At 38.7% G+C, this 25,078-nt stretch overlaps 1 protein-coding gene across 2 annotated transcripts in view; it reads left to right on the forward strand.

The window, feature by feature from the left end:
* Window positions 1-25,078, forward strand: part of LNX2 (ligand of numb-protein X 2) — a 459,961-nt gene that overhangs the window by 414,707 nt on the left and 20,176 nt on the right. The window contains exons 6-8 of one of the 2 annotated variants that reach the window (XM_053708490.1): window positions 5,092-5,231; window positions 6,443-6,627; window positions 7,065-7,293. In XM_053708490.1, coding sequence (XP_053564465.1) covers window positions 5,092-5,231; window positions 6,443-6,627; window positions 7,065-7,293 — 554 coding nt within the window. Of the gene's footprint in view, window positions 1-5,091; window positions 5,233-6,442; window positions 6,628-7,064; window positions 7,294-25,078 lie in introns of both variants that reach the window. The other variant, XM_053708491.1, reaches the window with a different exon arrangement.

Raw genomic sequence — 25,078 nt, forward strand, 5'->3', positions numbered from 1 at the left:
ATACTGCACTTCAAGGGGCCTATTAGTACCAATTCAATAAGATATTTTAGATTAAAACAGTTACAGGGTTAAAAAAAACCCTCAAATAGACAAATGTACAGGGAGTGCAGAATTATTAGGCAAGTTGTATTTTTGAGGATTAATTTTATTATTGAACAACAACCATGTTCTCAATGAACCCAAAAAACTCATTAATATCAAAGCTGAATAGTTTTGGAAGTAGTTTTTAGTTTGTTTTTAGTTATAGCTATTTTAGGGGGATATCTGTGTGTGCAGGTGACTATTACTGTGCATAATTAGTAGGCAACTTAACAAAAAACAAATATATACCCATTTCAATTATTTATTTTTACCAGTGAAACCAATATAATATCTCAACATTCACAAATATACATTTCTGACATTCAAAAACAAAACAAAAACAAATCAGTGACCAATATAGCCACCTTTCTTTGCAAGGACACTCAAAAGCCTGCCATCCATGGATTCTGTCAGTGTTTTGATCTGTTCACCATCAACATTGCGTGCAGCAGCAACCACAGCCTCCCAGACACTGTTCAGAGAGGTGTACTGTTTTCCCTCCTTGTAAATCTCACATTTGATGATGGACCACAGGTTCTCAATGGGGTTAAGATCAGGTGAACAAGGAGGCCATGTCATTAGATTTTCTTCTTTTATACCCTTTCTTGCCAGCCACGCTGTGGAGTACTTGGACGCATGTGATGGAACATTGTCCTGCATGAAAATCATGTTTTTCTTGAAGGATGCAGACTTCTTCCTGTACCACTGCTTGAAGAAGGTGTCTTCCAGAAACTGGCAGTAGGACTGGGAGTTGAGCTTGACTCCATCCTCAACCCGAAAAGGCCCCACAAGCTCATCTTTGATGATACCAGCCCAAACCAGTACTCCACCTTGCTGGCGTCTGAGTCGGACTGGAGCTCTCTGCCCTTTATCAATCCAGCCACGGGCCCATCCATCTGGCCCATCAAGACTCACTCTCATTTCATCAGTCCATAAAACCTTAGAAAAATCAGTCTTGAGATATTTCTTGGCCCAGTCTTGACGTTTCAGCTTGTGTGTCTTGTTCAGTGGTGGTCGTCTTTCAGCCTTTCTTACCTTGACCATGTCTCTGAGTATTGCACACCTTGTGCTTTTGGGAACTCCAGTGATGTTGCAGCTCTGAAATATGGCCAAACTGGTGGCAAGTGGCATCTTGGCAGCTGCACGCTTGACTTTTCTCAGTTCATGGGCAGTTATTTTGCACCTTGGTTTTTCCACACGCTTCTTGCGACCCTGTTGACTATTTTGAATGAAACGCTTGATTGTTCGATGATCACGCTTCAGAAGCTTTGCAATTTTAAGAGTGCTGCATCCCTCTGCAAGATATCTCACTATTTTTGACTTTTCTGAGCCTGTCAAGTCCTTCTTTTGACCCATTTTGCCAAAGGAAAGGAAGTTGCCTAATAATTATGCACACCTGATATAGGGTGTTGATGTCATTAGACCACACCCCTTCTCATTACAGAGATGCACATCACCTAATATGCTTAATTGGTAGTAGGCTTTCGAGCCTATACAGCTTGGAGTAAGACAACATGCATAAAGAGGATGATATGGTCAAAATACTAATTTGCCTAATAATTCTGCACTCCCTGTATAGTAGGTGTAATAACACTTGGCTGTGAAAAAGCTAGTATGAAGATCTCTTGGTATACAAACCTAAAAAAGTGATCAATCATTCTGAAGATAACCCACTTACTATTCCATTTATAACAGAGTATAGTGAAAACAGACATATTGTGGAGAAAATCATAGAGAAACATTAGTCACTCTTAAAAAACGATGAAGTAATAGGGGAAAAATTGACAACTCGACCTGTCTTCATATACAGGAAGACTGACAACCTTAAGAATAAACTGTCCCCCAGTATACCTAAGAAAATACCCAACAAAACAAGAGATATATTTGGCAAAGAAATTAAAGGGTTCTTCCCGTGTTACAGTGGATTGGGGGAATACTTTATCATTCAGACTAACTTATAAAGAAGAAGCTGGACTCTGAATTTTTCAGAGTAAGTATACTGCACAATTATATGGTGTTGATTTACACACACAGAAATAAAGTCCTCTCATTCTCAGGCAATTTTGGAGCATAATCAAGAAAATACCTGCGCCTCTATACTACAAACCATATGTTAATAAATGTTTGATTAGTATATGGAAAGTGACATCTCCATTGGTTAAATTTGTTAGATTCTTCCTTTGCCTCCATTTAGGCGCTTCTTGGATATTTTGCTATATATATTGTTCTATTTAGGGTGAGCTAGATACCCTATCATCCAGGAGCTATAAGGAAGTTGGTTGAGCGCTGTAAGATATCATAACCCAATAGTTGGAAGTAAGAACATAGATTTATCAACTGAAGGTAACAGCACCTGTTTATTGTATGATTCTGGTAGATTATGAATCATGAGGATTGCTTGGACCTATTTACAGTCATCCACTTGACTTTCCAGCAGGTGGATTTGTTCTCTTTGTTCCTCAAGGGATTTTTGTAGATTCGGAATCTCTTATGTTATATCATCAACTTATTCCACTTATTCCAATGTTCTGCCCCCAATACCTAATCTATCTCATTTAAACTTGTGAAGAGCAGGTCAAGCTCTTCTTGAAATAGCAGTTTAGTTTCAGTTGGTGAACTTTCTCTATCCATATTTGGCCTTAGGTGGTGTATTCTGTTTTGGTTGCTTGATATTTGGTAAGACAAATTAAACCCTTCATATTTACTGTTTTGGGCTACATTAATATTTAATGTGCCAGAAGCAAAGAACAAAGGTAGGATCCAATCATGCACTGTAGATGATTAGGGATATTAAAAACCACACTGCTAATCATCTCCTTAAATAGAGGCTTCCTGTGGGGATGGAAATTAAGGGTGACTGTCTGGTGATACACTTCTCTGTGACAAACCTCTCACTCTCAATATGACCCATAGGACAAAAGCATCATGAGGCAGGTAGAGACCATCTATATAATACAGAGGAGGAATTAAAATTCACACTTTAGTGGGTTAAAACTCAGTAAAAGATTGATACTGCTTATTAGGTAAGCCTGATATGTCTTGATATCATAATAAATAGAAGTATAAGCTTGTCTAGTTTGGTAAGCAAAAGGTTTTACTGCATTTTATGAAAAAAAGGATAAGTGATAATAGCACCAGCTGCATCTTAAGAACTGAAATCAATTGTCAGTTGTGCAGAAGTTCCACAGCAACTGTATTATTCCTGAGGTTATTGACCACGCCGGCTTCGGAGAATAAAAAAAAAGTCTGCACGCATCAGAAATGAACCATAATTATGGAATGGTGATTAAATCAGTACGAGCCTGATCTTGTATCAACAGCTAGCATTGCTGTCTCTCCATCTCTCCACAGTCCTCCACCTCTGCACTTGTGGCATGCTGTATGCATTCACTTAAAGGGACATGAAACCCATTTTTTTCTTTCATGATTCCGCTACAGTATACAATTTTAAACAACTTTCAATTGACTTCTATTATCAAATTTGCTTTGTTTTCTTGGTATAATTTGTTGAATGAGTAGCAATGCACTACAGGGAGCTAGCTGAACACATTGGGTAAGCCACTAACAAAAGGCATGTATGTACAGCCCCCAATCAGCAGCTAGCTCCCAGTAGTACTTTGTTGCTTCTGAACCTACCTAGGTATTCTTTTCAACAAAGGATAGCAAGTGAACAAAGAAAATATATATGAATTCCTTTAACCCCCACCCCCCAGCAGTGGCAGACTGCTCTCCCACACTAATGGGCTTTCTTAAAGTTTTGCATAGGGTAAAAGCAGTTTGTTGATGGAGCTGCAGAAAATAATTTCTGCTGTAAAATTTTAATATGTAATGGCAAGAATAAACATGCATTATAACATGACATTTTTTAAAATGTTCATCTTTGTATAGTCAGAAAAAATGGCTGCTGGCTCTTGAGAGAAACAACAATTTAATGCAATAGACATTACTCAAATTATTTTCCTGTTTATGAAGTACCACCTTGTTTCTCAACCTGTTGTAGATACACCTGGAGCATTGGCAAGACGTATGTGCTCTGTCATTGTTTGCCCTGATGCATCTAATGTAAACATTCAATATATCACAGAAATCAGTTTCTCAGTTCAGTTGTTTTTTTATTGTCTGGACTTGTCAGCTGCTGACTCACTGGGGTTGACTCACCTGTACTCAGGTAGGGAAACCCTTAGAATCTGGTCGGTTATAGACATTTCATGACTGAAGTTGAGAAACTGATATACAGTTTGTCACAAGGAAAGTACTAGATAAAGTATATATATTAAAACAGTAGCCCTGTCACTTTTAGCTTTAGTTTGTGTGCAGTCAAAATCCATTTTAAAATAATTAACCAAACCCCCATATCTATAAGCTGCAGGAAAATGAGCTTCCCCTTAGGAGCTCTTTCAAATTTAAATGTAAACAGTGAAAGAGGTCAAAATAAATTTTAAAAATTATAAAGTTTATTTTATATGCATGATTATATATTTTTGTGTAATTAGGTTTTGAGTTCAATGCCCCTTTTATATCTACTGTGGCATGCCGTGGTTAGTGGTAACAGCAGTGGGCAGGTCAAGGTTAGGGTTAATAGCTGTCTCTGGAAATTCATTACAAACAGCTGAAAGTATAGTATATAAAATGCTTTCTCTAAAATAATAGCAATAGGATCGTGATACAGGGGGAAAATAGAGCTGCTACTGAAAATTTGCTGTTACAATTTATTTTAACAACACTAGTTTTTGTTGCTTGGTTGATATCTAGGCCATTGTTGGTGCCATTTAATTTTTTCATGATTTTTTTATATAATGTAAATTTATTTTGCTCATACAGTAAGTGATGATGTTCACTTTCCTGCCTTTTATTCAGCATTGAATTACACTTCAGACACCCTGTTTTTTCTTTTGTTTCTTAGTTATTCTTAAAAATATTTATAACAAGTATGGGCAACTTAAATGGATCAATAGTATTTGTATGTACTGCATATACAATTATATTAATACAATGAACATTTTTAAAAAGGGTAGCGGAGAACGAGTTCATTTGACTGTGTCTCGAGCTGGGAAGCATCACACTACAAACATCCATCGTGATATCGGTAATAGCCAGAACCACCAACAACACGTGCAACAAGTATATCATCACAGACCAAGTTCACACAAGGTAACTACTTAATATTGTTATTTTAAAGGACAACATTTCCCATTTAGCTCATGTAGCTTCAGAATTATCTGTAGTATTTTTTTATAAGTGGGTTAATCATATGGTCTATATGTTTGATCACTTCCCACCATATTGTTTTTGCATAATATATGGAAAAGTTTGGTTTGTACAACCAGTCGGAGGTTTCCTACTTTGGAGAAGCTTATTTTAGCCCAATGTGTTTTTACTGAGGAGAACTTTCCTAAAGTATGTCAGTCTGATCCCACCTAACAAGGTCAGTCCAGCAACAAAATACTAGGCAGTTCTCCTTTGTTCAAATGGTAACTCCAGATATTCCTTTCAGCCTCCTGTGGGCGTCCTCAGTGAGGTGCAGCCATATCCCTCTAGGCACATTGGGCAAGGAGTCCACAACAGCTCAGTGGCTTATTTTATGGCCCGGTTGCCACCTGGGAGTAGCTTCTCTTTGCCCATTTGTGCTTTTCACAGAGGAGAACTTTCTGATCCCGCCTAATAAGGTCAGTCCAGTCCCGACATACCAGGCAGTTCTCCTCTGATCAAGGGAAATGGCAAAGTTATAATTAGGGAATAAGGGTGCGTATGTGCACTTCTTATGCTACTTGTATTATGCAGTTTTCTGTACAACCCAAATAACTTTGGAAACTGTAAATTAATTAGTGTTGTGGTTTAAAAAAATACATTCTAATGAAAATTAAATTGGTATTTAGCATATGGATAACAACCAACTTGGGAACAACAACACATTGCATGCCCTGAACAGGACACAGCTGGTCATTATTAGCACCTATGTGCATAAGCCACTGCTAATCATCTCATTGGCTGTGTTCTGCAGAAAAGCTGCAGTTTCTCGTGGCTCCTGATTGGGACTTTAGCTTTGTATTTAAAACCTTTGAAACCACTCTTATAAAATCTGCTATACACCTGTTAATATGTTCATCTAGATATTCCTGACGCCTAATTTAATTGTTCTTGCCTATTTAAATTGCATTTCAGCTATTAGATTGGAAAACCTTTAAAAAAAAAAAAAAAAAAAAAAAAGATTGTAATGGTGGCAATAATTACAGTTTAAATGTTCATAAAACATTTCCTTTGTTGCCAAATGGTTTGCTTATTTGCAAATGTATACTAGATTAATAGCAAGCTTATGCAAAAACTAAAAAAGTAATGTCAATACGTTTTTTTTCTTTCTTTTGGCAAAGGATCTCAGCCAATGCATTAAATGCCAAGAAAAGCATACAACTGTAAAGAAAGAGCCGCACGAGTCACTGGGAATGACTGTAGCAGGAGGCAGAGGAAGTAAAAGTGGGGAACTACCAATATTTGTCACAAGCGTGCAGCCCCATGGATGTCTTGCAAGAGACAGCAGAATAAAACGAGGTTTGGCTTTCACTAGAACTTGCTATTGGTCTGTTTTACAGCAGGAAGTAGACCAACCATTAGAAACTGGCTACAAAAAAAACTAGCAGGGCTTTTTATTAAGGCTGAATATGTTTTGGGTTACTAGTTAACAAGTCACCTAATTTGAATATTAATTATTGTTTTGTAATTGTAATTTAACAGTGATACCGCTATTCTATTTTGTGGTCTCTATGTCGGTCACATAATGTCTTTACATTGTAAAGTATCACAGTTTACAAACCTCAATGATGGTGAAACCTCAATGCTGTTTAATTGGAGCAATAATATTTGAGTCAGTTCTATCAAATTAACAATTGTCCATTTCACTTTCAGTTTTAAAATAATCAATAAAAACAGTTTAGAATTATTATTCTGATTGTATGAATTCTTATATTATATTTTCTTTATTTTTTCAGGAGATGTTCTTCTAAGTATTAATGGTATTGACCTGACTAATCTAAGTCACAGTGAAGCGGTAGCTATGCTTAAGGCCAGTGCTGCTTCTTCAGTTGTCACTCTCAAAGCCCTTGAAGTGGAAGTTGTTGAGGAGCAACCTCAAATGAACGAAGAAATGAGCACAATTAGTGAAAACGAATATGATGCAAGTTGGTCTCCTTCATGGGTCATGTGGTTGGGACTTCCAAGGTAATTCATACAATTCAGATACATAAAATAAACCTGTCTAAAGCAGCTCATTTACAATGATCCCTGTGATATTGTATAAATTCAGTGCGAGGATGATTGTGATTTGCACTCTATTAGACAAGAGATCATAAACTAAATACGCTCAGCAAATACAGGTAGCCCTCAGTTTACGCCGGGGTTAGGTTCCAGAAGGAATGGTTGTAAATTGAAACTGTTGTAAATTGAAACCCAGTTTATAATGTAAGTCAATGGGAAGTGAGGGAGTTAGGTTCCAGGCCCCTCTCAAAATTGTCATAAGTAACACCTAATACATTATTTTTAAAGCTTTGAAATGAAGACTTTAAATGCTAAACCACATTATAAACCTAATAATATAGATTGTATCATCATCATCAAACTAAGTTTAATGAACAAAAACATTTGCTAAACATCACCTAATAAAATAATTACACAACAGACTGCATCATCATCAAACTAAGTATAATGAACAAAAACGTTTTTTTACTTGCATTTTTCTGCAAACAGTTCTCTGCATTGTTAGCATGTTAGATAATATTGGGTCTGCACCTATTCTATGCATTTCAATCTGCAGTGATTAATAAGCAGTTAGGCACCCTCATCTCAAGCAGCTGGACAGGAAGATAATAGGGAAGTGGCTGCTCGATAGCTAATGTATGTTCTGTGTACACAGATCAATTTCAGACCTGTTAAGTTGCATAACTTTGCTACAAAACAAGTGGACAGCTACACCTACTGGCTATTTTAATTAGTGCACATGACTGAAAAAAAAGGTTAAATTCAATCTACAAAATTCGAAAAATACAGCGCTTAGCCTGAAGAATACAGCTCTGCCACTCCCAAAACCACTTCCCTAAAAGTGGATATGAAATAGACCAAAAAAAATTAAAGGGACAGTATACACTCATTTTCATATAACTGCATGTAAAAGACACTACTATAAAGAATAATATGCACAGATACTGATATAAAAATCCAGCTATCTGTGAAGAGAGGGGTAAGTGGTTGTCAGTCTGACTCCCCCCAAGCGGTGTAGAACTTGTTATAATCAAAAGCCGAAGGATCCGGCTGTTTGGCAGCAATATAATATTAAGACCGCTATAACCTGAAGCATTAGAAATATCAGCAAAAAAGACTTGCATAATTACCGTCAGCGGCTTTATAAGACATTATCTGTTATAATATCACTATACCGCTACTTTTGGCAACATTGACTCTATTTCCTTTATATGGATAATCATATACAATCAGTGAATGTAGCAATTTCCTAGTATATTGTTTTAGGCGATATAGTAGATATAGGTGGTATATTGGCTATTATAAGTTTTTATATTAATTTAATATAGGGAGACGTCCCTTTTTTAAGATCTGCATATTAACTTGTTATGTTTTAAATTGTGGTACAATAAATATTTACTTTTACATTTTTGATTCTCACTCTCTGACATTTTAAACATCTGTCATCAATATTTTGGAATAGGTGTGTTGATACATCTAGCTGTTTAGCACTCTATCAATATTTAAGTTTTTTTTTTTTAAAAAGGTTGTTATTCTGAAACGGCGCAAATTGAACCGGCGTAAACCGAGGGCCACCTGTAATATAAATGAAAGTCACATACAGTGACAGTAATACACACATAGGGGTAGATTTATCAAATGTCGGGTGAACATGATCCGCTGTAGGCCCTTGATTTTCAATATCGCCTACTAATTTTGAGATGACCTTTGATACGAATTGTCAGTTTAGTTTGATTTTGAATAGTTTTGAAGTTTTTGAAGTTTAGATTTTGAATAGAACATCATCTGCTCAACTTTCGACTGTTCTTCTCAACCATCTGTGTGAACATCCCTGACTCATATGTTTCTTATTCTTGTGTCCTGATATTCTCAGCAGCAGCCTGTGCTCTGATGTAATTAGTAGAATCCTATGTTTTTTGGCCTCTATGTAGCAAGGCTTTGTGTCTTGGCCACTCAGCAACAAACTTGTATGTCCTCGCTATTCAACAGCAAACTTGTTTCCTGGCCTCAAAGGAGTAAGCCTATGGGCCCTGGCATGTCCTCAGTAAAGCTAGTTCCCCTGGCTAGCAAAACAGCCATTTGAAGACTATATCACAAAATTCTTCTAGTGGTCAGTGCTTAAATGCTAGAATAAAAAGTTTTGAAGAGTCGGTTGAGTTTGGGTTTTTCTTAAGCCTTTAAGAGATAAGTTGGCTTGTTGGAATTTCTGACTGCTTAAGAGTCTTCCGAAGCTTGTGGCGGCCCAAATTGATACACTTTAAGAAATAATTTGTGGACGACGGTTGCTGTGTTGGTTCTGTTAGAACATCTACTACAACATTTTTCAGTTCTTATCCTTTCATTCTTGTTGGCAGTTTCTCTGAAACTAAATCCATGCAGTTTGTTACCAGACCTCTTTGTCCTCAAGAGAGAGCACATAGATTAAAACGGATAAGATGATTTACTGTGGAATGGATCGATATGATTTACTGTGGCATGGATCGTCAAGACATTGAAAACCTTAAAGGGCCATAATAATTATAACATTGCAGTAGAATTGAATAGCTGACAAACAATAATATGACAATGTAATAGCACTTACTTTGAAATGAGCAAAAGAATATTTTCTGGCAAAATTTAAATTTAATCCATTTTCCCTCTCCTGCCTTCCATCAGCCAATTACAAATGCATATACGTTATGCATATATACTGTGAAGTTTCTTTCCTAAAATATGGTGAGTACACGGCTTAAGTAATTACTGTTGGGAATATAACTCCTGGCCAGCAGGAGGAGGCAAAGAGCACCACAGTTAAACTGTTAAGTATCACTCCCTTACCCACAACCCCCAGTCATTCTCTTTGCCTTGGGTGCAAGGAGGAGGTGAAGTTTAGGTGTCTGAAGAAAAATTTTGATTTCATCTACAAGCAAGTTTTGAGGTATAGCCGTATTCCATGTCATTCCTTGCAGTCGGGTAGTTGTGGCTTTCAAGCAGTTAGGAACTTGTGAAGAGGTACTTACTGCGTTTTCCTAACAATTGCTGCCCTAGTTTAGAAAGCCAGAGTTGGCTCCTCTGTTCTTTCTTTTTCAAAGGTCTCTGTGAAGAACTGTGTCTTCTCATACCTTGAAACTGTCTACATGCCGGACAGCGGAGCAGGTAAGTGCCTTTTCCTTCAGTTGGGGAGACACTGCATTTTTATTGGGACATAGATAATCCTGTTGTATGGGTTACACTGGGACATGAAACAGGCACTGTAGCATGTGTGAGACTAACATTTAAACTCTTTTAAAAAGAAAGGGTAAAATGTTTTTATTAGGCTTTACTTTCTGACACATATTTACTTTAAAATAAACTGATGCAACATTTTAAACTGTCCAGTTTGAAAAAAAAATGGTTATTTCTGGTACTGGTACAATAGGAAGCTATTTTTCGTGCCTCTCTGTCTCTCAGCATTAATTTGAGCTCGGCAGTTGGGATCACATGATTGGCTTTTCTTCATAATGTTTCTGAGGAAAAAGTTGTTTATTAAATGTTTTTTCTTAACTTTTCTTACATAATTTTAGCTGGGGATCAATCCTAATTTGGGATAAAATTTTAAGTGAATTTTTTCCTTGGCTTATTTTAATTGAATATTATTGAGCAAGAGCCTGCTCTCATGAATTCATGCTTATTATGTTTAGATGCACACGCTGCAGCTCCTATGCCATTTTGTTCTTCGTGTGTCAAGAAAACCTTGCAAAATAAAGGTAACATTTAACCTAATGTCTCTCAGGATAATGCTGTTAAAATAATACCTCAGCTTTCTCCTGCTATGTCCCAAGCCTCAATGGTGTCACATGCAGTGCCCTGCGGTTCATCTAACTCCTAGTGGAGTTTATTTAAAAGCAGAAATTGTTGCCCAGGTATCTTCAGCGGTATCTGCAGCATTTGCTGCCATTCCCAGATTACAGGAAATCTAGAAATTCAGAAAGTAAGGTGCCTGTCCTCAGTTCTGCTTCCGAAGTTGCCCTTTCTCATAAGTCTGATGAGGATGATACATCGGGACTTTCTGAGGGTGAAATCTCAGATTCGGACAGTATAATTTCTGAGACTGAGGTGGTAGTCTCCAGATTTAAGCTTGAACACCTTCGTGTATTGTTAAAGGAGGTTTTAGCTACTTTAGATGACTCTGATACCCGTTGTCACTATTAAGAAATCTAGTAAACTTAATAGTTTGTTTGATCAACCTTCCACTTCGGAGGTTTTTCCTGTGCTTGACCGTGCTAGGGAGATTATCTCACAGTAATGGGAGAAACCAAGGGTTGTTTTACCCCATCTTCCATTGTTAAGAAAATGTTTCCTGTCAAGGACTCCATTAAAGACCCTTGGTATACTGTACCCAAAGTTGAAGGGTCCATTTCCACTCTGGCTAAGAGAACCACTATTCCTATTGAGGATAGCTGCTCTTTTAAGGATCCAATGGACAAGAAGCTGGAAGCTTATTTGAAAAAGATTTATATTCATCAAGGTCTCCATTGACAACCTGCGATGTGTAATGCCACCGTGAATAGTGCGGCATCTTATTGGTTCAATGACTTGTCTGATTCTCTTCAAGTAGAGACTTCCTTGGATGAAATTCAAGATAGGATTAAAGCTCTTAAATGGGCTAATTCCTTTATTGCACATACTATTTTACAGGTTGTTAGACTAGGAGCTAAAACTTCTAGTTTCACTGTCCTAGTCCGCAGGGCATTATGGTTGAAATCCTGGTCTGCGGACGTTTCCTCTAAAGTCAAGCTTTTGACGATTCCTTACAAGGGCAAAACCTTGTTTCGACCCGGTTTGGCAGAAATTAACTCTGATATTACGGGTGGAAAAGGATCTTCTCTACCTCAAGATAAGTAGAATAGGCCTACAGGACGTCAGAGTAATTTTCGTTCCTTTGGTAACTTCAGAGGAAAACCTTCTCCTTCTTCTTCCAAGCAGGAACAATCCAAGTCTTCTTGGAAACCCAATCAGTCTTGGAACAAGGGGAAACAATCAAAGAAACCCGCTGCTGATTCCAAATCAGCATGAAGGGTTTGCCCCCGATCCGGGATTGGATGAGGTGTGGGGCAGACTTTCTCAGATTTCTCAAGCCTGGATACGATACGTCCCAGATCCCTGGACTGTGGACATAGTATCCCAGGGTTACAAATTAGAATTTAAGACTTTTCCTGCCAGAGGCAAATTCCTTCCCTCAAGATTATGTGCAGACCAGATAAAGAGAGAGGCGTTCTTGAAATGTATACAACATCTTTCCTCCCTGGGAGTGATAGTTCCAGTTCCAGTGCAGGAACAGGGTCTTGGGTTCTACTCCAACCTTTTTGTGGTTCCCAAAAAAGAGGGAAATTTCCGTCCCAATCTGGACTTGAAGTGTCTAAACAATACTCTCCATTCTTCCTTTAGTACAAGAGAGTCAGTTCATGACAACCATAGACCTAAAGGATGCGTATCGTCATGTTCCTATTTAGAGGGACCATCACAGATTCCTGAGATTTGCCTTTCTGGACAAATATTTCCAGTTTATGGCCCTTCCATTTGGTCTAGCCACGGCTCCCAGCATTTTTTAAAAGGTTCTGGGGGCTCTTTTGGGAGTGATCCGTTCTCATGGAATTGCTGTGGCACCCTACCTGGACGACATATTGGTTCAGGTGCCATCTTTTCAACTAGCAAAATCTCACACAGAGTTATTGTTGTCTTTTCTTCATTCCCACTGATGGAATGTGAATCTGGAAAAAAGCTCCCTTTCCCCTGCTACAAGAGTAGTGTTCTTAGGGACCATAATAGATTCTCTATTGATGAAGATTTTTCTGACAGAGGTCAGGAAAAACAAAATCATTTCCTCTTGCCTAACTCTTCAGGCTTCTGCTCATCCTTCAGTAGCTCAATGTATGGAGGTAATCGGCCTGATGGTGGCTTCCATGGACATCATTCCTTTTGCTTGATTCCATTTGAGAGCTCTCCAGTTGTGCATGCTCAGACAATGGAATGGCGACCATGCAGATCAATCTCAGAGAATAGAGTTAGATTAGTCATCAAGGAATTCTCTGCCATGCTGGATTTCTCAGGAACATCTGTCTTAGGGCACATGCTTTTGGAGACCTTCCTGGGTGATCGTGACCATGGACGCCAGCCTGCTGGGCTGGGTAGCATTCTGGAACTCATTAAAAGCTAAGGGCCTTTGGACTCGGGAGGAGTCTGCTCTTCCCATCAATATCTTGGAGTTGAGGGCGATTTATAATGCTCTATTGGCTTGGCCTCAGTTGTCCTTAGCCCAGTTTACCAGGTTGCAGTCAGACAACATAACCTCTGTGGCTTACATCAATCACCAGGGAGGAACTCGGAGTTCCTTAGCCATGAAGAAGGTTACTCAGATTCTTCAGTGGGCAGAGACCCACAATTTCTGTCTATCTGCCATCCACATTACAGGAGTAGACAACTGGGAAGTGGATTTTCTGAGCAGACAGACTTTTCATCCCGGGGAGTGGGAACTCCACCTGGAGGTGTTTCCCAGCTTAGTCCTCAAATGGGGGGTGCCGGAGCCAAGCTTCCAAGGTACGGTTCAAGGTCAAGAGATCCGCAGGCCGTTCTGGTAGATGCTCTGGCGGTTCATTGGGTTTTCAGGTTGGCATATCTGTTTCCTCCGTTTGCTCTCTTTCCACAAGTCATTGCTCGTATCAAACAGGAAAGGGCTCAGGTGATTCTAATAGCCCCTGTATGGCCTCGCAGGATCTGGTTTGCAGACCTAGTGGAGATGTAATCTCTTCCAACTTGGAGACTACCTCTGAGGAAGGACCTCCTGATTCAGGGTCCCTTCCTTCATCCAAATCTTGTTTCTCTGAAGCTGACTGCTTGAAGATTGAACGCTTAATTCTGTCTAAGCGTGGTTTTTCTGAGTCAGTCATTGAGACCAGGATTCAGGCTTGCAAGCCTGTTACTAGAAAGATTTACCATAAGATATGGCGTAAATATCTTTTTTGGTGTGAATCCAAGGGCTACTCTTGGAGTAGAATTAGAATTCCTAGAATTTTATCTTTTCTTCAGGAAGGTCTGGAGAAGGGATTGTCAGTCAGTACCCTGAAGGGTCAGATTGTTTTACTACATAAACGTTTGGTGGATGTGCCAAATGTGCAATCTTGGTCAAAATCAGGCCTGTCTTTAAGTCTATTGCTCCTCCTTGGAGCCTTAACCTTGTTTTTAAAGTTTTACAGCTGGCTCCGTTTGAGCCATTGCATTCCATAGACATTAAGTTGTTATCGTGGAAGGTTTTGTTTCTTGTTGCTATCTCTTCTGCTCGAAGAGTCTCTGAACTCTTAGATCTGCAGTGTGATTCCCCTTATATTTTTTTTTCATACTGATAAGCCGGTTCTTCGTACTAAGTTAGGTTTCCTTCCTAAGGTTGTTTCTAATAGAAATATCAATCAGGAAATTGTTGTTCCCTCTCTGTGTCCTAATCCTTCTTCCAAAGAGCGTTTGTTACACAATTTGGATGTTGTACGTCCTCTTAAATTCTACTTACAGGCGACTAAGGATTTTCGCCAGTCCGCTGCCCTCTTTGTCTGTTTCTCTGGGAAACATAAAGGTCAGAAAGCTACTGCTACTACTCTTTCTTTTTGGTTACGAAGTATAATTCGTTTGGCTTATGAGGCTGCTGGACAGCAGCCTCCTGAGAGAATTATGGCTCATTCCACAAGCGCTGTTTCCTCTTCTTGGGCTTTCAAAAATGAAGCTTCTGTGGAACAAATTTGCAAGGCTGCAACTTCGTCTTCTCTTCATACTTTTTTAAAATTTTACAAATTTGATACGTTTGCCTCAGCTGAGGCTTCTTTTGGGAGAAAGGTTCTTCAATCGGTGGTGACTTCTGTTTAGGACTGCCTGTCTTGTCCCTCCCTATTTATCTGTGTCCTCTAGGTTGGGTATTGGTTCCCAACAGTAATTACTCAAGCCGTGGACTCACCATATCTTAGGAAAGAAAAACGAAATTTATGCTTACATGATAAATTTATTTATTTCTGGATATGGTAAGTCCACGGCCCCACCCTTTATTTTAAGACAGTTGTTCTTTTTTACTATAACTTCAGGCACCTATACACCTTGTGTTACTCCTTTTTCTCCATTTCCCTTCAGTCTAATGACTGGGGGTTGTGGGTAAGGGAGTGACACTTAACAGTTTAACTGTGGTGCTCTTTGCCTCCTCCTGCTGGCCAGGAGTGATATTCCCAACAGTAATTACTCAAGCCGTGGACTCACCATATCCGGAAATAAATAAATTTATCAGGTAAGCATAAATTTATTTTTTTGCACATGCTCAGTAAGAGCTGGAGCCTCAGAAGGTGTGCATGTAAAAATACTGTGCATGTATTGATTATGGATGTGTATTGGAAAGCATGCTCTATCTGAATCATGAAGATGTAATTTAGACTTTAATGTCCTTTAAGTTCCCTAGTGCAGAATATCTCCACATTTTTTAACCAGAGCTTCAAAGGCTGGGTAAATATATTCAAGAAAAAAAATGAACAGTTCATGTGTCCTTCTGGATCATACACTGTAACCTTATATTGATTGTTGTAAGAACATATACCCGCATCCTTAAACACCTTGAAAGACTTTAGCTTCTTAGATATTTTGTAAACTCATATCATGTTTTGAATTGGAAGTTGGCTTTTTGTTACCTATATATGTATGAGTATTTAGCCAATTATGTAGCTTTTATAATACTGTGGTTATTGTTGGATACTGTGGTTATTGTTGGAACTTTGTCTTTCTCTGAGTTATGTAATTATTACCTTTGCTGCTATCATCATTCAGATTTTTTTCATGGTCTATCCTAAGTGATCTAACCGGCCCTTATTGTACATGTGAAGTTCGGCATTTAAAGCTATTAGTGAAATAACCATGTCATGTATAGTGAGAGTGAATGTTTTTCATTTGTATATTTTACAATTTAAAAAATATCGTATTGCATTTTTTTATCTGCCTTAGTATTAATGGTAAAATATTTGAAGATGACCAGATTATTTTCAATGTATGAAACTAATTTACACCTAGATTACAAGTTTTGCGTTGCTGCTTGTAACGCTGAAAATATGGCATTTTCAGCGTTAAAACAGCACCGCAGCTATTACAAGTGTTATCGGTATAGGTGTACCGCACACCTTTTAGCCTGTAACGCAACGTCAGTCCCGCACACGTAAAAATTACGTTTTTTTCATGGGATTCCCATAGTGACTGTATTACGAGTTTTGCGGTACGGTTAAATAGTGACCATTACAGCCTAAAATGACAAGATCCGTAACGCCATCTAAAGTCAGTAGTTATGAGTTTTATGCTACAAAGCTGTAACATAAGACTCATAACTAAAGTGTTACAAAGTACACTAAACACCCATAAACTAACTATTTACCCCTAAACCGAGGCCCTCCCGCATCGCAAACACTAAAATAAATTTTATTGACTAAAATTTTATTCTATTTTCATCCAGCCAGCGAAGTCATCATCCATGCGTCAAAAAGTCTTCAGACACCCTCTTCGATCTTCATCCAGCCGGCGCGGAGCGGGTCCATTCTGAAGACATCCGGCGTGGAGCATCCTCTTCATATGGTCGCTGCCGTGCACTGAATCTTCAATGCCAGGGACGCGATTCAAGATGGTGTCCCTTGCATTCCTATTGGCTGAAAAATTTGAATCAGCCATTAGGAATTAGGGCTGCTAAAATCCTATTGGCTGTTCAAATCAGCCAATAGGATTTAAGCAGTTCTCATTCTATTGGCTAATTTGATGATGAAGACTTCTTGCCGCATGGATGATGACTTCGACCGGCTAGATGAAGATCTTTCAAGCGGGACTTCAACAACTTTAAGTGTATTGTCGGGGGTTAGTGTTTTTTAATATTTTTTTGGTGTTTTTTTTTTAGTTTAGGGTCTGGGACAGTAAAAGAGCCAAATGCCCTTTTAAGGGCAATGCCCATACAAATGCCCTTTTCAGGGCAATGAGTAGCTTAGGTTATTTTAGATAGTTATTTTATTTGGGGGGGTTGGTTGGGTGGTGGGTTTTACTGTTGGGGGGTGTTTGTATTTTTTTTACAGGTAAAAGAGCTGATATCTTTGGGGCAATGCTCCACAAAAGGCCCTTTTAAGGGCCATTGGTAGTTTATTCTAGATTAGGTTTTTTATTTTGGGGTGTTTTTTTTTATGGGTAATAGAATTGGAATATTTTTTTTTATTTTTGATAATTTGTTTGTTATTTTGTGTAATGTATTTTTTTAGGGGGTGTTTTTTTTTTAGCAAAAGAGCTGTTTAACTCAGGGCAATGCCCTACAAAATGCCCTTTTAAGGGCCCCCCAAAAGTCCTTTTTAAGGGCCCTTGGTAGTTTATTCTAGAGTAGGGTTTTTTTATTTTGGGGTGTTTTTTTAAGGGTATTAGAATAGGATTAATCTTTTTTTTTTTTTTGGATAATTTTGTTGTTGTTTTTTTTGTAATGATGTTTTTTTATTTTTTGTAATGGTAGGTTTTAGTGTAAGGCAGGCTAGGTTTTATTTCACAGGTAAGTTTGTCTTTATTTTAACTAGGTAGTTATTAAATAGTTAATAACTATTTACTAACTAGTCTACCTAGTTAAAATAAATACAAACTTACCTGTGAAAAAAAATAAAGCCTAAGCTAGGGGGATGCTTCTGGGCAGCGACCAAGATGGCCGACTTACTTTAGTGCTCTGAGGGCTCACTGATGAATCCGCTGCTTATCAGTGCATATACTTTACATCCACGCTTAGTTTATGTAAGATCAGAAACGTTATATCATTCTGAGCAAATCGATCTATTAAGAAGCCTCATACTCTTGTACTAAGTTACCGGAATGGTAGGCCTGCAGTGGCGATGCATGTGTGTCTGAGGCCTTCACCTAACCCCCCTGGTTTATCCGGGTATAACAGCCAACCTGAGCTGTAATCTGAGGGAAGCCATAACCGAAATAACTGGAGCAGCAGCAGTCTTCCTTATACAGCTTTGACACCTACGCAAAACCAGTCAGAAAGCGGTGGATATTTGCTAGACTGAGACCCGCCATGGAACCTGTAATGGCCGCTATTGATTTATGGGGAAGGGAGATGCAGTCTCTCATCCGGAGACACTTTGAGGAATTGGAACAAGAGCTCCAGAGAATCCTACAGTTGTCGATCTCCCCAGGGTCCCTGCAGAAAACTGAGATGCTAAACGTGATTGACACCAACAATGGATCGCTAGTTGGTGCGGTGCCTGAGGCCTCTGCAAAGCAAAGCCCGACATTGACCACAACACAAGAGGTAAATACCCCGACCCACCTGAATACATTTGTGACCGCACCATTCCTACCAGAGCCGCTCACTGTTCAGCAGCCTGCTGCACACGAGAAGCGCAGTTTGCAAGCAGGTGGGCGATGTTGGATTACCAAGACAATTGAAGAGAAACTGGCCTTACCCCCCTCTTGAAAATTGGAGATGGAGAGAAACTTGCACATCAGGAATCCTCTGTCCCCCATTACCGGACTGGAGACGCAGACTGTCAGCAATTCTATAACAACAGAAACCCTAGATTTGGTACCTGAGCAAATAGAGCCTATAGTCTTCGAATACTCCCAACTCGGGAGAAGAGTCTCTATCCCACTGTCTTTTCACAGAAATGGAATGGGTTAAGCAGTACAATTAGATATTCTATTCATATGTGAGTAACTTATGGATATTTTTTGGGACTCCTGAATGACAACATTAACTGTTAGATCTTGGAAATCCCGCACCAGCTTAAGATATGGACACTGCAGTTACTGCTTTCACCTCAATCCAAAGGGGTTTGCTAGACACTATTGGTATTATGTGCAAAATGTTAAAAACGTATATTGTTATCACCTATGTAATTAACTGGCGTATTATTTGATCCCTAAAATTGTAATTATCAGTACATATGATGAATAGTAGTAGTTTCTCCCACACTTATTATATTGTACCTATTTAGTGCGATACTTTCCTTGATCATCTACATTTGAGTATATGCCTATTTCAGCAGCTTTGTTATATAGCTATGCCTAACTCGGTATAGTACTGAGGGGTTTAAATGCAATAGTTAGAAGCAACTTGTTCCATCTTATTCCCTCTTTGCCGGCACCCTATTCATATGACAATATTGTATGTGTTTACATGTTCCACTCTATCTGTTGTGCCTTTTTAGAGTCACCTTAGCCCTGACATCAAAACTTTATTTGTATATACTGCTTGGGTCACATGCTGGCTGAGTATTTCTGAGGGACAGTATAGAACATAGCTCTAGATGCTCTACTTTGTTAGCAATATAATACACATTTCATGCTCCTTATCCGTTTAGCTATAGTCAAGCAAGACACTCTGAATTTACTTACAGCAGGAGCCGCAAGGGCTTTCTAGATTCAACTTAGTTTAGTTCCTATAAGCACTGATACCCTCCAAATTCACTTAACTTAATATTTGGATACCGTTATAACATCCAGGTACAAAATTTAGTCCATCTCCCCTTGAGAGTAAATTGTATGGACCTGCTCAGCCAATTTTGAGAACAGTTTTTTGCATAATTATACATTCCATTATGTCGCAATCGCCTCTGACTCTACTAGAATCTTAAATTCTAGGTAAAAAAAAAAAAATATATATATATATATATATATATAGGACAGAGAGGTAATTTGTCACCCCAGTTCATTATATAATATGGTAATTATTTAAGTTATTGGGCATATCAGGTACTGATCCAGGGCAATGTTTATCCCATACTGACTAAACCACTTCAGAGACAATAGTCCAGTCCACCGTAGTTTAATATAATTATGGCTGCTATAGATAGGCTTAGCCCACACTGCTATATCATAGTTCTTCCATACCCACCTTGCCATCTAGTTAGAACTGACCCATATATACTCTCCAAATAATAGTACTACGCAGACACTAAAGCAGGTGGCTCTCTCACAGGTCTTTACCGGAGACTTAGAATTCCTATGACTAGTAGGTGCTCACTGCCACTCACATGTATGTATCTTCTCTGCTTAGACTGCAGATTATAGAACTTTCCTCTAAGGGCACAAGAGTGGCCCTTGCTTTCTTTTATATGTTTACCATTCCCCATGCTTTAGTCAAACTCTATTTAGGGGGCACATGTGATGCCCAAAGGCTGCAATGGGGGATCAAATAACTCATGTTTACTTGTTCAGAAACCGTGTGTATGACTTTACAACATATTTTCCTATGCTTATATAAAAAAAAAACTCAAAAATGAGGTTAAATATTGGAGATCCACAAGTGGTCTCCCTTTATTCATGAATACCCTCTGCTGGACAACTCCATATTACTAGGGGGTACAAAAGAGACCTCAGATATCATCTGGAGGGTATATAGTTTATTTGGCAGATGATATCCATCTTGTTGTTGCTGGAACTTGTCATTTGCATACATTGTATTACTTTCATTTGGTTCATATTGATTGTATTATATGCAACTAATGTGTGATGTATGTTTCTCTGAAATGCTCTTTGTATGCCTTATTTTCAACCTCAATAAAAAAACAAAAACAAAAACCTAAGCTAGCTACAATATAACTATTAGCTATTTTAGGTTTTATTTCACAGGTAAGTATTTAGTTTTAAATAGGAATTATTTAGTTAATAATTGTAAATTTAATGTAGATCTAATTTAATTATGTTAAAGTTAGGGGGGGTTAGGTTTAGGGGTTAATATAGTTTGATTTAGCTTGTTGCGATGTGGGAGGGCTGGCGGTTTAGGGGTTAATAGGTTTATTTAGTTAATAATTGTAAATTTAATTTAGCTATATTTTTATTATGTTGAAGTTAGGGGGTGTTAGGGTTAGGTTTAGGGTTACATTAGGGTTAGGTTTAGGGGTTAATATAGTTTAATTTAGCTTGTTGCGATGTGGGGGGCTGGCAGTTTAGGGGTTAATAAATGTAGTATAGTGGTGGCGATATCGGGACCGGCAGATTAGGGGTTAAAACTTTTATTTGGGAGCAGCACATTAGGGGTTATTAACTGAAGGCAGGCGTCAGCGATGTTGGGGGCAGCAGATTAGGGGTGTTTAGACGTAGGGTTTATGTTAGGGTGTTAGGTTTAAACAGTATTTTTATTTCCCCATAGACATCAATGGGGCTGCGTTACGGAACTTTTGTTTCCGCAATCGTAGGTGTTAATTGGTTTTTTTTGCCGGCTCTCCCCATTGATATCTATGGGGAAATCGTGCACGAGCACGTCTCAGCAGCGCTCTGATTGTTTTCGGTATGGAGCTCAACGCAACCATATCGCACGCCAAAGGCGTATGCTTGAAAGCTTGTAATGGCAGTGCTATAGGAAATGAAATAACGTAACTTTTGTTGCGTTCGTTAATTTCTCCATAGCGCTCAATGGAGTATAACACCTAGATTACGAGTTTTGAGCGCTATGGAGAAAAAGTGGATTTTTTATTGTTATGTTTTTAGTCATATTTATTTTTCTATGAATATTTTTAAGGACATATATTGCTGGTTTCACTAAAACATAATGAAATTCTAAGCTCCAAGTGTATTGTGATAGCTTTAACAGAGCCAAAAATGCCCTTGACCGCAAAATTCCAACAACTAATGCAAAAAGATTGTTTGCAGTGAAACATAGTGCAATAATTTATAAAGTCATTACATTAACGTAAAAAAAAATATAAGCGTTTGAAATATGTATCAACCATAAATATTTATTGTTTATGGTTTGAATCAAGTCCTCTAACTGTGAAGGTGATTGGGTAATAGCAATTTCTCATTTCTTAAAGCTAAAAGCACAAATGGAAAACATCACAGAATTATTTTAAGTTAGATTAGTGAACAAACTTGTACTGTAATGATTTGAACCAAAATTCAGAAATGTAGGAAACAGCAGACAAGAACCATAAGACCTATCAAGTATACGCATATATAATTCCCATAAATTAACTACTTAATTTAAATAATCAAAATTTTAACAACATTGCAATATACATTCTTTATTTTGCTTGTTTTCTTCATAAATGGAAAGAGTCCAGAGCTGCATTCATTACTTTTGGGAATTTAGAACCTGGCCCCCAGGAGGAGGCAAAGACACACCAGCCAAAGGCTTAAATTCTCCTCCCACTTCCCTCATCACCCAGTCATTCTTTGCCTTTCGTCCCAGGAGGTTGGCAGAAAAGTGTCAGAATTTGTTTGTCTCTTATGGAGGGTAGTACTCTTCAGCATGGGATTGGAGTTTTAAGTAGTCCTGTCAGCCTCTCAGTGAGAGCATGGATGAAAGTTAGAGTCTGGAGATGCAGGGAGAGTCTTTCTGAGAAACCATCCCAACTCATATTAACAGCTCCACAAACAATCAACGTTGATGAGTTTCGCTGCCTGCTTTTTTCTCTTAAGTCCATGGCAGAAGCAACGCTATTATCTGTCACACATCACACTTGAAGGGCCGTGTTCCTGTTCCATGGCGTAGATTCCGGTAAGATCGTTTCATTTCTCCAACATTGGTGTGTCCGGTCCACGGCGTCATCCTTACTTGTGGGATATCTCTTCCCCAACAGGAAATGGCAAAGAGTCCCAGCAAAGCTGGCCATATAGTCCCTCCTAGGCTCCGCCCACCCCAGTCATTCTCTTTGCCGTTGCACAGGCAACATCTCCACAGAGATGGTTAAGAGTTTTTTGGTGTTTAAATGTAGTTTTTATTCTTCTATCAAGTGTTTGTTATTTTAAAATAGTGCTGGTATGTACTTTACTCTGAAACAGAAAAGGATGAAGATTTCTGTTTGTGAGAGGAAGATGATTTTAGCAGACAGTAACTAAAATCGATTGCTGTTTCCACATAGGACTGTTGAGATGAAGTAACTTCAGTTGGGGGAAGCAGTTAGCAGACTTTTCTGCTTAAGGTATGACTAGCCATATTTCTATCAAGACGATGTAATGCTGGAAGGCTGTCATTTCCCCTCATGGGGACCGGTAAGCCATTTTCTTAGTCAAACAAACAGAATAAAGGGCTTAATATGGGCTAAAAAACTGGTAGACATTTTTATGGGCTAAATCGATTGCTTTATTTGGGCATTTTATTCATATTTATGCTGACAATTTGCATTTATAAACTTGGGGAACGTTTATTAAACGGCAGGCACTATGTTAGACACCTTTTCCAGTCAGGGGGCCTTCCTAGTTGTAGACTGAGCCTCATTTTCGCGCCATTACTGCGCAGTTGTTTTTTGAGAGCAGGGCATGCAGATGCATGTGTGAGGATCTGAAATTTGCTGGAAAAGCTTCTAGAAGGCGTCAATTGGTATCGTATTCCCCTCTGGGCTTGGTTGGGTCTCAGCAAAGGCTATAGCTTGGACTGTATAGGGGTTAAATTTGTAAACGGCTCCGGTTCTGTTATTTTAAGGGTTAAAGCTCTGAAATTTGGTGTGCAATACTATTAATGCTTTAAGACACTGTGGTGAAATTTTGGTAATTTTTGAACAATTCCTTCATACTTTTTCACATATTCAGTAATAAAGTGTGCACTGTTTAAAATTTAAAGAGACAGTAACGGTTTTGTTTTAAAACGTTTTTTGTGCTTTGTTGACAAGTTTAAGCCTGTTTAACATGTCTGTACCTTCAGATAAGCTATGTTCTATATGTATGAAAGCCAATGTGTCTCCCCATTTAAATTTATGTGATAATTGTGCCATAGCGTCCAAACAAAGTAAGGACAGTACTGCCACAGATAATGAAATTGCCCAAGATGATTCCTCAGATGAGGGGAGTAAACATGATACTACATCATCTCCTACTGTGTCTACACTAGTTTTGCCCACGCAGGAGGCCCCTAGTACATCTAGTGCGCCAATGCTTATTACCATGCAACAATTGACGGCTGTAATGGATAACTCCATAGCAAATATTTTATCCAAAATGCCTACTTATCAGAGAAAGCGCGATTGCTCTGTTTTAAACACTGAAGAGCAGGAGGGCGCTGATGATAATTGTTCTGTCATACCCTCACACCAATCTGAAGGGGCCATGAGGGAGGTTTTGTCAGATGGAGAAATTTCAGATTCAGGAAAAATTTCTCAACAAGCTGAACCTGATGTTGTGACATTTAAATTTAAATTAGAACATCTCTGCACACTGCTTAAGGAGGTGTTATCTACTCTGGATGATTGTGACAACTTGGTCATTCCAGAGAAATTATGCAAGATGGACAAGTTCCTAGAGGTTCCGGTGCACCCCGACACTTTTCCTATACCCAAGCGGATGGCGGACATAGTAGATAAGGAGTGGGAAAAGCACGGCATACCTTTTGTTCCCCCCCCTATATTTAAGAAATTATTTCCTATGGTCGACCCCAGAAAGGACTTATGGCAGACAGTCCCTAAGGTCGAGGGGGCAGTTTCTACTCTAAACAAACGCACTACTATTCCTATCGCAGATAGTTGTGCTTTCAAAGATCCTATGGATAAAAAATTGGAAGGTTTGCTTAAAAAGATTTTTGTACAGCAAGGTTACCTTCTACAACCCATTTCGTGCATTGTTCCTGTCACTATAGCAGCGTGGTTCTGGTTCGAGGAACTAGAAAAGTCGCTCAGTAGAGAGACTCCATATGAGGAGGTTATGGACAGAGTTCACGCACTTAAATTGGCTAACTCTTTTATTTTAAATGCCGCTTTGCAATTAGCTAGATTAGCGGCGAAAAATTCAGGGTTTGCTATCGTGGCACGCAGAGCGTTTTGGCTAAAGT

The sequence above is a fragment of the Bombina bombina genome, chromosome 3, assembly GCF_027579735.1.
Source record: "Bombina bombina isolate aBomBom1 chromosome 3, aBomBom1.pri, whole genome shotgun sequence".
Taxonomy (NCBI): domain Eukaryota; kingdom Metazoa; phylum Chordata; class Amphibia; order Anura; family Bombinatoridae; genus Bombina; species Bombina bombina.